This window comes from Poromitra crassiceps (genome assembly GCF_964638095.1).
Source record: "Poromitra crassiceps genome assembly, chromosome: 8".
NCBI lineage: Eukaryota > Metazoa > Chordata > Actinopteri > Beryciformes > Melamphaidae > Poromitra > Poromitra crassiceps.
In genome coordinates, this window is record NC_139629.1 from 52,762,399 (window position 1) to 52,778,022 (window position 15,624).

The 15,624-nt window shown below is 44.0% G+C and overlaps 1 protein-coding gene across 1 annotated transcript in view; it reads right to left on the reverse strand.

The window, feature by feature from the left end:
- Positions 1 to 1,351: 1,351 nt before the first annotated feature.
- Positions 1,352 to 15,624, reverse strand: part of hdac6 (histone deacetylase 6) — a gene marked incomplete at its 5' end in the record, with an annotated part of 90,724 nt that continues 76,451 nt past the window's right edge. The window contains 7 exons of the mRNA XM_083641306.1: positions 1,352 to 1,433; positions 2,223 to 2,351; positions 5,604 to 5,750; positions 8,907 to 9,380; positions 9,647 to 9,750; positions 10,696 to 10,873; positions 13,280 to 13,429. Of these exons, the coding sequence (XP_083497432.1) occupies positions 1,365 to 1,433; positions 2,223 to 2,351; positions 5,604 to 5,750; positions 8,907 to 9,380; positions 9,647 to 9,750; positions 10,696 to 10,873; positions 13,280 to 13,429 (1,251 nt within the window). The 3' untranslated portion in view covers positions 1,352 to 1,364. The remainder of the gene's footprint in view (positions 1,434 to 2,222; positions 2,352 to 5,603; positions 5,751 to 8,906; positions 9,381 to 9,646; positions 9,751 to 10,695; positions 10,874 to 13,279; positions 13,430 to 15,624) is intronic.

The following is a 15,624-nucleotide window of genomic DNA, read 5'->3' on the forward strand; positions in this document are numbered from 1 at the left end:
GATGTCAGCGACCCGCAGGCAGCCAGCTGCCTTCGTGTTGCCGAGCGGAGAGTGCAGCACGTCGGCCTGGAATCTCCGAGGTGCAACCCCTGACAACCAAGCTCTCGGATGCGCGCGCCATTATCGTTGCTCTAACGATACGATATCCCTGGAATGCGCGTTTTAACGAGCCAGTTACATTTCTTTGCATTCTTAGAGATTATAGTTTTTGTTTTTTGTTCATGTTTCTTTTGGCCAACAATTGGCCAAGTTAGTAATTAGTTTATGGAGTATGAATTCTGCCAGATGAGAGGCACTAGGCGCCATTTTCGACTTCATTTGGAAGAGAAAATTATCCAGAAATGAAGATTTGATTGACAGCTGCATGTCGTGATATGATTGGTTGAAATGGGGTAGAAATTTGATAGTACTGGGTGATAGGGCTGTGAATCTTCACTGGCCTCACGATTCGATTACGATTCAGAGGGCTACGATTCGATTCGATAACGATTATCGATGCATCTCGATGCATCTTAAATCGATGCATCACTTTTTTTCCCGAATACATGATTTTTTTTCTCACTTTCTTTTTTCTCACTGTGTGGCTACTTTTGAAATAAAAGTGCATTTAGAATTGCATTGTATTATGATCCATAATTAAAATAAACAACTGCATGTACTTCCATTATATTTTATTTGATTATATATATAAAAAATAAAAATAAAAAATAATAATAATAATAATAATAATAATAATCGATTTTTGACATTTGTGAATCGATGCAGAATCGTGCAGGTCCGCATCGCGATGCATCTTATAATCGATTATTTTTGACACCCCTACTGGGTGATGTCAGCAAACTGTAAATTACTGTTATCAATGAAATCTTGAAAAACGAACTTTTGATGTGAAAAAGTGTGAAAAACTAAAGAAATTAGATTGTTGTGATTTGTTTTGCATACATTATTAAATAGGTGCACTGCATACCCAGGTATTTGAACTAAAAGAAAAGAAAAGTCATTCTTGGGTTCAGCTCGACTTTAACCACAGACCTTATTTCATTGCATTTAACCGAAATCACCATGCAAAAAATCCCATTGCCTTTTCCACCTACGAGCTGGAAGTGTTAACAGCCATGTTTTCCAGACTCATTCCTGCGTGACTCAATATCGTATCGCAATCAAACTTGTGATTCCCACCCATAGAGCAAAGGCTTTGGTGTGAACGCACCGTTACACTAACGTGAACATAAAACTGAACAAAACGTACACCAGCTTCAAGAGGTGAACATGAGTCTGTTGTTCGAATGAGAAGAGGCGTGGTTGTAAAGGTCATGACCTCTCCTCTGAGGCGTTGTTGTAAAGGTCATGACCTCTCCTCTCCCTCAGCTCCATGGAGGGATCTCCTCTCCAAACTTGGCACAGTGAGCTGCGTTTTTGGCCTCAAACAAAACCTGGACACATGCAGAGGAGGGAGAGAGAGGGGGGAGGGAGAGAGAAACAACAGCATCAATACATTTCATTATTCCTTATGAGGGGTCGACCGATTACTTCAGGGGTTCCCAAACATTTTTGGCTTGTGACCCCACATGGATGTCATAAGAATCTAGGGACCTCAGAAATTCAAATTTCGGTACATCAGTAATACTGTATCATCACTGACATCATCAATGACATCATGCATAATGGTATGCATTCTGAATTTTATCAGAGAATTTTGACTTTATTCTCAGAATTCTGGCATTAAACTGAGAATTTTGAACCCCCCCAACCCAGAATTCGGACTTTTTCTCTCTCAGAATTCTTTCATTAAATTTTCATATCATTTATTTAATGTGAAAAAGTGAACAGTGAGCACACTCCAAAAAAAAATATATAACTTTGGTGCAGGGCACAAACAATATCAAGTCACTGCAGGAAACGCCAGCACACAAAAAAGTATTTTGGAAGGTTTAATACCTGTAGTCTGGGTAGGGCAGCAGCACAGCACAAACAGTTTCAGCACACATGCAGGCCTTCCTCAGTGTTCTACGTTTTTAGCAACAAAAAAATTAATAAAATAAAAATAGAAATTGCTAAATTCATGGCGGGTCGCTTAAAAACGGGCAGCGGGCCGCAGTTGGCCCGCGGGCCATAGTTTGGCCACCCCTGTCAAAGGAAGGTGGAGAGTTGTGTACATAGTGGCTTCACACAGGTAGCACCACAAAGAGAGGTCAGCAAGACACACACACGCACACAGTTACCTTGTTGTGTATGTAGGCTTCACACAGGTAGCACCACACAGATAGGTCCGCAAGGCTCAGCACAATGGGATGTCCCGCCTCCATGCCATGCGTTAGCATGTGGCTATTAGCATAGCGCCCGCACAACACCTACACACACACACACACACACACACACACACCAAGGGGTAGCATGTGAAGATTAGCATAGCGCCAGCTAGAGATGAACGGATGAGTTTGATGCATACAGTATCAATGCATACAGTAAACCAGGGGTTCTCATCCTTTTGTAACTTAAGGCCCACTTGTGATTGTTAAAACAGGTCCGAGGACCTTCACAGATACATGAAAGAGAGAAAAAAGTCATTCAAATGATGCATTTTAATTGAACGTTTTTGATCTATATAAATAATATATATAGATAATCGATATAATTCTTGAGCACATTTAGATATAAAAATAAAAGGAGAATACAAAAAAGTGGGACAAGAAAGCACAGCAGGCCAAGTAGAATACAAAATAGAAAAAAGGAGCTTCTTGGATATTAGGAACATGATTGCCTTTGACAGAGCACTCCGCGCTGGATACACACGCTCAACACAGACTCAATGAGGAGTTTGACTTGATGTGTTTTTTATAAAAGTGTTGTATTGTGTATCCCCTCATGTTACACTGTACATGCCTGTCCCTTGTACAGATAGGCTTTTCCCCTTTACCTTTCTAAGTATGTCTTCTCTATGCTCTTGTTGATCACATGTTTCTATTATATGATTTGGTAACACTTTACAATAACGTACACAAATACTGTAGTAGTTACTAGTAAACTAATCATTAACTAATAGTTAATTTATGAGTAGCTAAGGAATAATTTGTCATTAGTCAATCACTAGTTAATCATAGTTAATGAGTAGGTAGTCATTAGTTAATGATTAGTATCTAAGTTCCTGAATAGAGTACCGTAGTTAATCAATACTTAATGATTACTAAGTATCAGCTTGTGAATAGTAGTTAATCATTAGTTACTGATTAGTCGGTCAGTTCCATGAGTAGAGTAGTTAATCGTTCGTTAATGATTAATAAATGTCAGTTCGTGAATATATTAGTTAATCATTAGTTAAAAGGAGGACTTACCCCCTAGATATGTATTAGAACAGTGATTTGAAAATACCTATGGAAAAAACCAAGAAATGACATATACTCTTGTCTATACTAGACTCTTTGGCTGTGTTAAGTCAAGATTTTTTTTCGGAAATCGACGCCATTACAGTTTGCCTACTGCCTCAAAAATAATTTATTTGAGAGGGGCAATATCTTTATAATTATCAACAACTAGCCAACGCTGGTGGCCTGTATGGAAACAGAAAATCCTGAAATGGTTGATAGTTATATCAATTTGGCCATTCAGTGGCGAACTAGAAATTTAATTATTTTTGTCCCATTTTGTCCCATGTGTGTGTGCGTGGCTTGTCTAAACTTACGTTAAGAGCCTCGCTGCTCGCAGCACACAGCACACAGTGAGGACAAACCTCTCGCTCTGGGGTAACACAATGCGAGATTTCTCCACGTAATCCCCTCGTCTAACTAGAGATAAACCGCGCAATGAAATCCGTTTTTAATTTTAGTTTGGGGGCTTTTCGTGATTCTTGTTAAAAGTTGTGCAAAGGTTTTCCTCTCAGCGCAGTGCAGGGCAGGCTGCGCCTCGTCCCTCCTGCCAGACCCAGGCTGGCGAAACAGCCTGCTGCATGCATGGGGCGCTCGTAACCTCACGGAGCAACAAACAAACAGACAGAAATAGCTGGTGTGCGATTTAGAGAATACAGTCTGAGATTGGGTACAGGATTGAGGGAATCCCGCATCTGTTTGCGAAGGTGCGACTGGACAGGACGCTTTTCACAGACGGGCACAGTAGTCGGAGCGAGGCGAGTGTCTCTCAGGGCTACTCAGGGCAGAGCTGCAGATCTCTCCTCCTCCTCCGCGCATTCAGTCTGTCCAAAATCATTACCAATATAATCTCAGTAGGAGGGATGCAGGGAAATATGATAGTAGCCGATGTGTTTAGAGAAGCTTTGTCACGTTGTCACGTCGTAGTATAGCGTTATATTTTACATGTGCGCTAAACTGCGACCATATTTGTTTGCGGAAATATCAGACTGCTCTCTCTGCTGCTCTCAGAGCACAGAGCCCAGCTGCTGCTGGCCTGCTGCGCGCGCCCGCGGAGCTTGGGGCTCGTCCATGTAACAGTACGACTCTCGCCTGCCTGGGCTGGAGACAGTGCTTGCAACTCGGACTGATAATATAAACATCATCATTCGAGCTTATCCAGGTAAGATATCAATAAAGTAATGACACATTCAGCGGGAAACTAACTATAATTAAGACATGTGCCAACTTTGACGACGTTTGGTTCAGTATTTTAAGAGCAAACTTCAATAGGAATAGGCTTGGAGTTCTGAGGAGCCGAAAGGGTACAGGGGGGGTAGGGGAGTAATTATCTTGAAATCCCATAGTCTTTGGGGGCACTGTGACGTCAGTGTGCCCCTAATCTCCCATTCATTTGAGAAAAAAAAAAAAAGCAGTCTTTGACCCTTAGAGGGCGCTTATGCCAGGTATGCTGCTGAAAAATGATACAAATGGTAAAATGGCAACAGTTTGGTGTCAAATGTGGAAATTCTGACCAGAATTCTTCACACATCACCCCCAAAGTCATATATATTGGTTAAAAGCTGAAAAAAAGTGTTTTGGAGTAAGCATTCTAGTTTCGGAGGACATCAGTATCTTCACTCTAGCCTTAAAACTGGGTCCGCTAGAGCCTCTGAAACACAGTAAGGTGTTAGGGTTAGGGCTACGGACGTGTCTAGCAAAAAGGACACTTATCCTAAAGAGGGCAAAAGGGCAGGTGCTTGGGCACCACCTGGGTTCTATCTATGCACGTACCTGCACTTCAGCAAATACCATGCGTTTTACCAGCTATGTCCCTGCACTTCAGCAAATACAACGCGTTTTACCAGCTATGTCGGGCCCACTTTAATGTAGAACATGGTGGGGGAAATGACGTTGGCAAGCAAACATGCTATGTTAACCATGCCAAACACAAACAAGCCGTGGAAGCACAGAGGGGAACTGCTAACATAATATTCACGTTCCTCATGAGAGGTGTGTCGGAGGCTGAGCAAGTCAGCAAGGCAAATGGCCATGCTAGTCGCCAAGAACATTTCTTTTTCATTTTTGTGATATCACTTTTAAATGCTGACTTTTGATCAGATCTTTTGTACATTTTGTATGTGTATTTAATTAAATTTTGTCATTGTACTGTGAGCTATGAATTTAAGATAAAATGGCCCATATCGGCCAATAATGTATCGGATGAATATATACCGTGCATGCCTAAGTAAGACAGGTTACCTGGTAGCAGGTGAGACAGGTCCAGTTCTCAGGGGTGGAGCCACAGTCCTGACAGGGCAGGGAGATGTCGATACCTGCAGATGGGAGGGGCTCAACAACGTCCAGGTGTGGACACCAAGACAGAGGGTCCACCACATACATGGTGTCCTGACAGGCAAGCAGACAGACAGTTTTGAAATCAGTTCTGTTCCAGTGCAGTGGGAAAGTCTTGATACTATACTTGATTGAAGGAATCAGCAAATTATGATTATAATTAGGGATGCCCCGATCAATCGTCCAGCAATCGGACGATATTCAGCATAAATATGAGATTGGAGAATTCAGATAATGCTTTATATTGGCCGATTGCATACGGGCAAAAGTATGTTCAGCTAATGTTGGCAAAACACGGTTTCACCTCAACATGAGATATCTGCTGTGTTTCATTACATGACATCATTTAGCAAATGCTTTTATCCAAAGCCACTTACAATAATACATTTGTCAACAGTAGTGAAATCAACTGTTCAACAGTCTTCGTCAGCTAAGAGTTTATAAGAGGAATAAGCAGCAATGGTTTAAAGTATTTTTAAGGATTGAGTAGGATTTTCATTTATTTTTTTAAGAAGAGGAAACGTTTAGTTGAAGAAGGGTCCAGGTGTAGCCTGAAGAGATGTGTTTTTAAAGATGGGCAATGACGTTGCATTTTCAGTATTGCAGCATTTTTATGAACTTTGTGTCTGTGGTGACACAGAGTGGGCGGAGCTAACACAATAGACTCACTCTGTAGGTTACTGTGGTGACACAGGGTGGGCGGAGCTAACACAATAGACTCACTCTGTAGGTTACTGTAGGTTCACAGGGTGGGCGGAGCTAACACAATAGACTCTCTGTAGGTTACTGTAGGTTCACAGGGTGGGCGGAGCTAACACAATAGACTCACTCTGTAGGTTACTGTAGGTTCACAGGGTGGGCGGAGCTAACACAATAGACTCACTCTGTAGGTTACTGTAGGTTCACAGTGTGGGCGGAGCTAACACAATAGACTCACTCTGTAGGTTACTCTAGGTTCACAGGGTGGGCGGAGCTAACACAATAGACTCACTCTGTAGGTTCCTGACAACTCCCATGTGAAGTAGGATAACAAGCTGCTTTTTATGGTCTCTGCTAGCATTACGGTGGTTACTATGGCCGAACAAACAGTATGACCCAAGAGAACAAAACTGAAATCTTATGGATTATAACTTTAAAGACCCATCAGACATGTTTTATACAGTTAAAATAACATTATAGGAGACCTTTAAAGTGTTTCAAGATGAGGATGGTGTGGTTAGCCTGCTGAGTCAGAGTCTTGTGTTCTGGTTATCTCACACACATGGTTTTGATTTGGGGCAGTGGTGGCCTAAAGGTTAGAGAAGCAAGCTTGTGACCGGAAGGTCGTGGGTACGATCCCCGGGACCGACAGGAAGAAGTGAAGAAGAAGCGCTTGCCCCTCCCTCATTACCACCACTGAGGTGCCCTTGAGCAAGGCCCTTAACCCAACTGCTCCAGTGGAGCTGATCAGTGGCCAGCAGATCAGACTGTGGTTGTACTGGTCAGCTTCCAGGTGTGAATGTGGGTGTGAATGTGAACAGGGCGCTCCTGAAGAAGAGAGCATTGCTCTCAGTGAGACTCACCCTGTATAAATAAAGATCAAAAACAAACAAACAAACATAATGATCAAGTAAATACTGAGGTAGAACAATATAATATATTGTGGGGCGGCTGTGGCTCAGGAGGTAGAGCGTGTCGTCCACCAATCAGAAGGTCGGTGGTTCGATCTCCGGCTCCTCCAGTCCGCATGTCGAAGTGTCCTTGGGCAAGACACTGAACCCCAAATTGCTCCTGATGGCTGTGCCAGCACCCTGTGTGGCAGCTGGCTGCCTTCGGTGTGTGAATGGGTGAATGTAGGCACATTGTAAAGCGCTTTGAATAAAAGCGCTATATAAATGTAATCCATTTACCATTTACCATAAAACGTGGATAATTTTTAACCAGGACTCAGTTTGATGGATGAAATGTAATGTATGTGAAATGGAAACTGTTACACCTGTAACACTGCTATACATTCAGGTGGTGTCTCGTCATAGAGGCGTGGTCAATGGGTCAGCATGGGGGAAATCCTCCCGTTCTCCCCATTCAGCGTAGTTAGCATTTAGCTGCTAGCCCAGCCCAGGCAGACAGGATCGGGGATTCAACCATCGCAGTAAACACACATCTGAACAGACATCTATGTACCTGCTGTTGAATCCCCAATCCTGTAGTGTAGTCAGCCCATTGTATGGGGCTTTTTCCCCCACCGTCAGCCGTAGTAACGTTTTGTGGGAGTTTCCACACAGACTTGTGGGAGTGTCCACACAGACTTGTGGGAGTGTCCACACAGACTTGTGGGAGTGTCCACACAGACTTGTGGGAGTGTCCACACAGACCAACTGTATCAGCTGCTATAACAAAACACATGATCAGTATACTATCGGCAGATACGATTCATAGATGATTGGTCTATGTCCAAAGAAAAACATGATCGGGGTGTCCCAAATTATTATAATATAATCAGTGGTGTAATGTAACAAAGTATTAATACTTAAGCACAGTACTCTTTCCCAGTACTCAGTATTCTTTCTGAGTGTCTGTACTTTACTTGAGTATTTATATTTCTTTCAACTTTCACTTTTACTCCACTACATTTCCCAAATACAATTGATACTTTTACTCCACTACATTTCCCCCAAGCATCTTAGTTACAAAGTAAAATCAGAAGAAATTGCGTAGCCTGCAAGGAATCAGGTTTGGCGAATCAGTGCTCCTTGTTTGCAAGTTACGTTACTCACGATCCACACGCCAACATAACATTGTTTGCCAACGGCTATAAAACTCAAGAAGAAGAAATAGACTTCCCCTCTAGCACAGGCATGTCTTTTGCTTGCCTTTTTAACAGCATTTACATGTACTTTTACTTTCAATGCTTAAGTACATTTAATATCAGAAAATTACTTTTGATACTTAAGTACAGAAAATATCAGCTACTTTAAGGCTTTTACTCAAGTAATATTCTAATGAGTGACTTTGACTTTTACCAAAGTCTTTTTCTGGGAAGATATCTGTACTTTTACTCAAGTATGGCTTTCGAGTACTTTATACACCACTGAATATAATAGAGAGCCTTCTGGTTTAGGCATACGAAACAAAGGGATTTCATCTGCCATTATTTTTTCCATAGACATTTAGTAAAATGCTCATAAAAATAGTTGACTTGTTCAAATGAAGTGATCATATGTATTTTACCCCTCCCAGCTCTCCACAGAGCAGCTCCAGAGCAGCCTGAGGTTTGGACCAACCACACGCTCCCTCTGCCTCTGGCCCCACCTCCGCCATGCCCACCAGCTGGTCTCCAACAGCAAGTGAGCCTGAGGTTGCCACGGCGATAGCCTGGTCTCCAACAGCAACTGAGTCTGAGGTTGCCACGGCGATAGCCTGGTCTCCAACGGCAACTGAGTCTGAGGTTGCCACGGCGAAAGCCTGGTCTCCAATGGCAACCGATTCCGGCTGCGGCGTAGTGCTAGCTGCTGATTGGTCCTTCTCAGGTGTCACTCTAGCAGACTGCGCCTTCACTTCACCTGAGCCTCTCTGAGGGCTGGGGCGGACCTTCTGCCTGGCCCCGCCCACCGGAGTGGAGGTAGGTGTGGGATTGCATGAGGACGTTTGACTGATGTCTAGGGTGGCCAATCCCTGAGCCAGCTGTTCCAGGCTGCTGTCCTCCTAGGAGAGAAGAAGCAGGGTGTAACAGGGGTGTCAAACATACGGCACGAGGGCCAGAACCGACCCGCCAAAGGGTCCAATCCAGCCCACAGGAATACTTTGCAAAGTGTGAAAATTGCACTGAGAAGTCCTTCAATGCAATGTGATGCACTTGTGAAGAGGTACCAGGTTTCTTGAGCAAGTTAATTTCGGACCCTAAGTAAGGCCCACGAAACAGGGCTAAATTATATTTTTGAAAGGAGCAAAACAACAAGGAGGAGACAGACCTGTCCTGAAGGGGGCAGCGATGGAACCTTCCTGCCTTGCCCTCTAGAACTACGTTTCCCATGATACTTTGCAGAGTGCAGGGACACCCGGAGAGACTCTGGGACTGGGAGAGAGAGAGAGAGAGACAGACAATCAGACTGCATCAGAAATTTAAAACAGGGAATATTGATCAATATTTCTATATCTATAATGCCCATTTCCAGGTTAAGCGTACGAACCATGGTATTTCATTCAAAACTAGAACGACCGCACCGCGGATTTATGCCTCCGCCATTAGTTCATTCTTGAGTCCAAATCGCCATTTGAGGCAAATTGGAAGAAATTCCATCAAGGCGCTCCTGAGATGTTGCGTTACAGAGCTTGGAAATTGGGTGTGTGAGGTCACAGTGACCTTGACCTTTGACCTTTGATCACCAAAATGTAATCCGTTCATCCTTGCCCCCAAGTCGACGTTTGAGCCAAATTGGAAAAGATTCCATCAAGCCGTTCTTGAGATATCGCTTTAACAAACTTGGGAATGGCATCGTGAGGTCACAGTGACCTAATCTAATCTAAATCTACTCAGATCATCCTTGAGTCCAAGTTGATGTTTGAGCCAAATTTGATGAAACACCGTCAAGGCATTCCGGAGATATCGAGTTAACAAGCTTGAAAATGGCGTTCGAGAGGTCACAGTGACCTTGACCTTTGACCACCAAAATCTAATCAGATCATCCTTGAGTCTAAGTCGATGTTTGAGGCACATTTGATGAAATTCCGTCAAGGCGTTCCTCAGATATCGCGTTAACGAACATCGGACGGACGGACGGACGGACAACCTATCGCCGGCGGAGGCATAATAAAATGGCAAATGAAATGCCTTGGTTCGTAAAGGGGCGTGACTTTGGCTCTCTAATATAGACGGTTTTCACAGAATTGTGTTGCTAGGAAGCAGTTTGGTTATTTCCTGTCAGTTATTGTATTAGCAAACACTGCAACAGGAAGTAAGCTAGGGGCAAGTTAGAACGTTTGTTGTCAAGTTAAAACCACTGTGTATTGCTGTACTGACTGCGTATCCTGAGTGAGCTCCAGTAGGGGGCGTGGTGTCGTATGACCTCATTGATGGTCGCCACGGCGCTGTGGTGAGGAGAGGGGAGGGGCGTCGCCAAGGAGGGAGGAGTGTCGCCTAGCAACACGCTGGTACACATTGCCATGGAGTCAGAGATAGATGACAAGTTATAACCTCCCTGAAGAGAGATACAGACACAGAGACACAGAGAGAGAGAAACGTCATTTACACCATGTGCTAAAGAAGAAGAGGTGGAAGAGGTGAGGTCACTACAGTGCAGATGTCAGCTAAAAACATGATGTATTGTATCAAGTGAACTTGGCATCTCAGGGATTGAGTACACTTGGATTACCCCAGGTGAGCAGTATGGAAACATTTGTTTATGTTTTTGCTCATGTTAACGAGCCAGTACCATTGACTACCATTCATTGTGCTACGTTATCTCACAGTTATTTCAGTGGGCGGGAGCCAATTAGCATCGCCACATGCAGTCCAAAATAATCCATCCGTCTCAGAAGAATGACGAAAACATCTTTTCCGCTGATAAACTGCTCTGGTGCATAGTGTTCATGTTTAATTGTTGTTATTAGTGGCCGGGCCAGTGAAGTGGCGGGGCCACTTATTGTATTTGCCTGTATTATTATTATTCTCCCATGCATGTGTAACGGCGTCGTGTTGGTGGTAATTGCAGCAACCCGTGTTAAGGGCTCGCCCAGGGGTGGATTCAAACTGCTTACTGGACGGACACGCTAACCACTTCACCAAGAGAGCTAGCTCCCTTGGCGGAGCTGATTAATGTGCCTTTATACTGGGGGAGTGAGTTTAACCAACCTACTCGCTACCACTCTGGACTCACGAGGAATCGGCACTGATTCACTTCGGTTACACATGAAAATAAACCAAACTTTGCACAAAGGTCCAGTCCCATGCCAAACTTAGTCGACGCGAATTTGGTGCCAAAAGTCCTGATGATGGCGCTACAGCGACCGTCTAAATGTTCAAACTGCAACTGACACTGCAACCTATGGCCAATTATGAAGCCTAAAGACCGCAAAACTGCAAAAACTGTAAAACTAATTAAACCCTACTCCTCCCACATTTTTTCTTCAAACAACACCAAACTTCAGCATCTGCATCGTTAGACTGTTAGGGGTTAGGGTTAGGAGGAGTGGTTGAATGGAGCGGATGAGCGTTGCAGTAACGTTACCTTGACGAGCAGCAGTGCTTTGATGTTTGCATCATTTGCGCGTGGCTCGTTAATGCCGCCTAACGCCTAACTATGGGTCGGGAGCCGATTTGGGTCGCGGACCCGTGGGGGGTGGCTGGTCATCATGGCAACTCATTACAGTATGTTTCTTTGTGAGTTTGGGTCCCAGGGAGACACAACATTTATCTTTTGGGTCCCAAGATGAAAAGGTTTGCGAACCCCAAACATGAATTATTGTAAACTCAGCGTAAAAAATGAAATGACATGAAAATATTTATGAAACAAATTTCCATTACTTTTCCCAAACTTTCTATAGCCTACATTTTCAAGGGCCTGGGAATTGTATTTTAAATTAGACTTTTCCAGGTTTTTCATGACTGTACGAACCCTGAAATTAGTTTGGATGTACTGTACTGTTCAGTAACTTGCAAAATAATCTTAAAAACCAATATGAAAAAGAATCGTGATAAGATCATGGATCGTGATCCTGCCTGAAAAAATCTGGATATATTTTTGTCATATCGCCCACCCCTATTTCAAACACTGAATTTTTTACAGTATTTTGAATTCTGCCCCCATGTATATAGCCTAAAGAGCATCGTAATTGCCCTAATTACCTAATGCTGTGATGTTACTCTGTCATGTCACTATAATTGAGTGTATTTCTGCAAGAACTGCACTTATGGCTGCGTTTACCTCATTGTTCTTTTGGAAAACGGGAGTCGCCATTACTGGTCCTTCTCAGCAGCAGCTGAGCGGCTGATTGGCTGAGTAGCATCACATGGGTTGCCAGTGGCGACCCTGATTGGCTGAGTAGCATCACATGCAATTATCAATGCACAGTCAATGCATGCAATTTGTCTGTGAGGCTGGTGAACTAGTACCGTAAAGTCTAGAAACGCTGCGCCAGCTAAAATTGAAACACTTTAATAATTCTCAAGGATTTATCAGTTATAGGTCTGGGTCCGCATAGGACAGCGTCTGGGTCCGGACTCAGACCGCGGTCTGCATTTGGTGATGCCTGCTTTAAATGCTCTATAGATTGTATGGGTGGTGTATGGGTGGGAACGTTTTGTGCACGATTTACTTCATACTTTTTATTTTGCATTGTCTTTTTTATGGTGTACTCTGCATTCTATCTCCTTGGCGTACCTGTTTGATGATTGTGTTTTTGTATACAAGCTGCTCCAATCCAATTGCCCCAAGTGGGATTCATAAAGTTCTTTGAACTTGAATGTAGCTAGCATATTCGATCATACAGTATTACATATAGGCCCAACATGTGTGTGTGTGTCTGTGTGTGTTACCTCTAGGATCAGCAGATCATACAGTATTACATATAGGCCCAACATGTGTGTGTGTGTGTGTGTGTGTTACCTCTAGGATCAGCAGCACCCGTCCTCCTGCCAGTGACATCAACATGTGGGTGAGGTGGGCGTATCCCTCGGGTGTCACGTTGTACCCACCCAGCGGGTCCCCTCGCGCCGCATCGAACCCTGCCGAAACCACCACCAGCCCCGGGTTAAACTGGAGAGAGAGAGAGACAGAGAGGGAGGGAGGGAGGGGGAGACAGAGAGAAAGTTGTGGTTCACAGCCATTGTATAATTCCAGTAACCGAGTTCAATAACCCATGGCCATGGGTTATTGGTTGCCATGGCAACTCTCTTACTAAGAGAGTAATAATAAGGCTTACCTCAAATGACAACGTAGAAAAAAAAATGGCGGAGACAGCTGTCAGATCCTTGTGAATCGATCTTCGCTTATAACTTTACTAATACTTCGCAGAAAATGATGTTTTGTACAAGAATAGATGCGGGCTAATGTCTTCTTTGCAAAAGAAAGGCTGTTAACCCCGCATTTAACCCCGTAACGTTAGTTGGTGTCGGGCTTTGCAGAAAGCATTCAGCTTCTCAGCAAGCGCTGAGAATGCAACGCTGCGCTCGAGCTGCCTGTCGGGGTTTTCAGAAAGCTCTCAGCTACTCAGCAAGCGCCAGGATTGGCCAATGTCAACTTCAGTCTCCAGAACGATCCAATCAAATCACCCGCATGTTCTTGCGGTCCCGCCTTACAGTAGTGTTTCAACTGACTATCAGAATGACATGCCAGTCGGAGTCGGACTTATAGTATTATTATTATTATTATATTATCATACTTGGAAACCGTTTTATAAAAGCAATATAGCACTCGAGCTGCGTGTGTTGTGGAATATATCCCCCTGCTCAGCAGTTATCCCACTCGGCCTGCGGCCTCGTGGGATAACAGCTGATCAGGGGGATATATTCTTCACAACACACTGGCTCTCATACTATATTGCTTAAATATACAGTTTTCCATAAGGTGATGTCATTGCAGATGCATTTGCAGGTGTTCCAACTAGGGATGGGCATCAATAATTGAAAGTCGGTAATTGATCTTTAACTCATTGAGTGCCAGCCACTTTTGGAGAACGGATGCTCCCAGTGCCAGAGTTTCAGAGCGTTTTCAGTGATTTCTCGAGGCCCACAGAATATTGTGTGATATTACTATGTAAACACCGAACACGCACAAAGAACGATGAGACTCTCTTCTATCATCTGCAAAAAAAGGTTTATTGATCCCATTTTCCGTTCTTTAGTTATGAGCCGGAGAAGATAGGCTGTTTTGAGCAAAAAGACACTTTTCAAATTAGAAGCTGAGTTATTCCGCCTTTTGTGAAATGCAGCATTTCAAGCACATTCACTGAGTCTGAAGATAATATTTTCTGATGTAGTGACGTGGTGTAGTTGTGTGGTGCCTGCGTGCCCCACCCCCCTCTCCCCCCCTCAGCTGCAAACTCCTCCCCACACTACACAGCCTCACGCACCCAGTCTATTTTCGGAGCGCTTCGTTTTTGTGCGCCGGGCGGCTCCCAGCGCGACAAGGAAATGCCAAACCGCACTGCAGGGAAAGGTTTGGCCCTTCGGCATCGGGTGCTGCCTTTCTGGCGGCTAATCGTGTGAAGAAACTATGCAGACAGACAGACAGAGGCAGAGGAGCTCAGTTGTGTGCGCGGATTGACTGATGTTCGCAGCCAACATCAGCTGCAAGTCAGAGCCATCTATATGGCTCTGGCTGCAGCATGAGCGGTTTCTCTTTGATCACGGGCATTTTTCCTGCTGTTTTCGGACCTTCCTCTAATCTGGAGAGCACTGTCGCCACCTAATGGGTCGGTAAAATAGGTTACACACATTCAACATGCCCCAAAATTTTACAGGAGATATATTAGGCTTTGATCCACGTCCCACCGTCAAAAAACGCAATTGACGACAATCGTCGTCTTTGGCACTCTACGTTAGTATTCGAATTGACGACAACTGTCGTCATTGGCACTCAATGAGTTAAGGAATCACTTCGATCACGTGGAATTTTGATCGTTTTTTTAATCAAATTAAATAGATGTTGTGAAACTAAGATTGGATTTCACTACATGGTCGCAACCAGGTGAGGGCGCAATGGGACTATGAGGCAGAAAACTGAACACCTCCACCTCCGATGGGCGGGGCTATGAGGGTGGGCTGGTTAACGTCCTCCCCTCAGCCCGCCATCACTTCACTGTTAGCGGCGAGGAGATGTGATGGCTGACGTGCAGAAAAGATCACTGCAACCTCATGGAGACGGATATGCTGCCCATATTCTGTTACTGCTTTGATATGCTGCCCATATTCTGTTACTGCTTTGATATGCTGCCCATATTCTGTTACTGC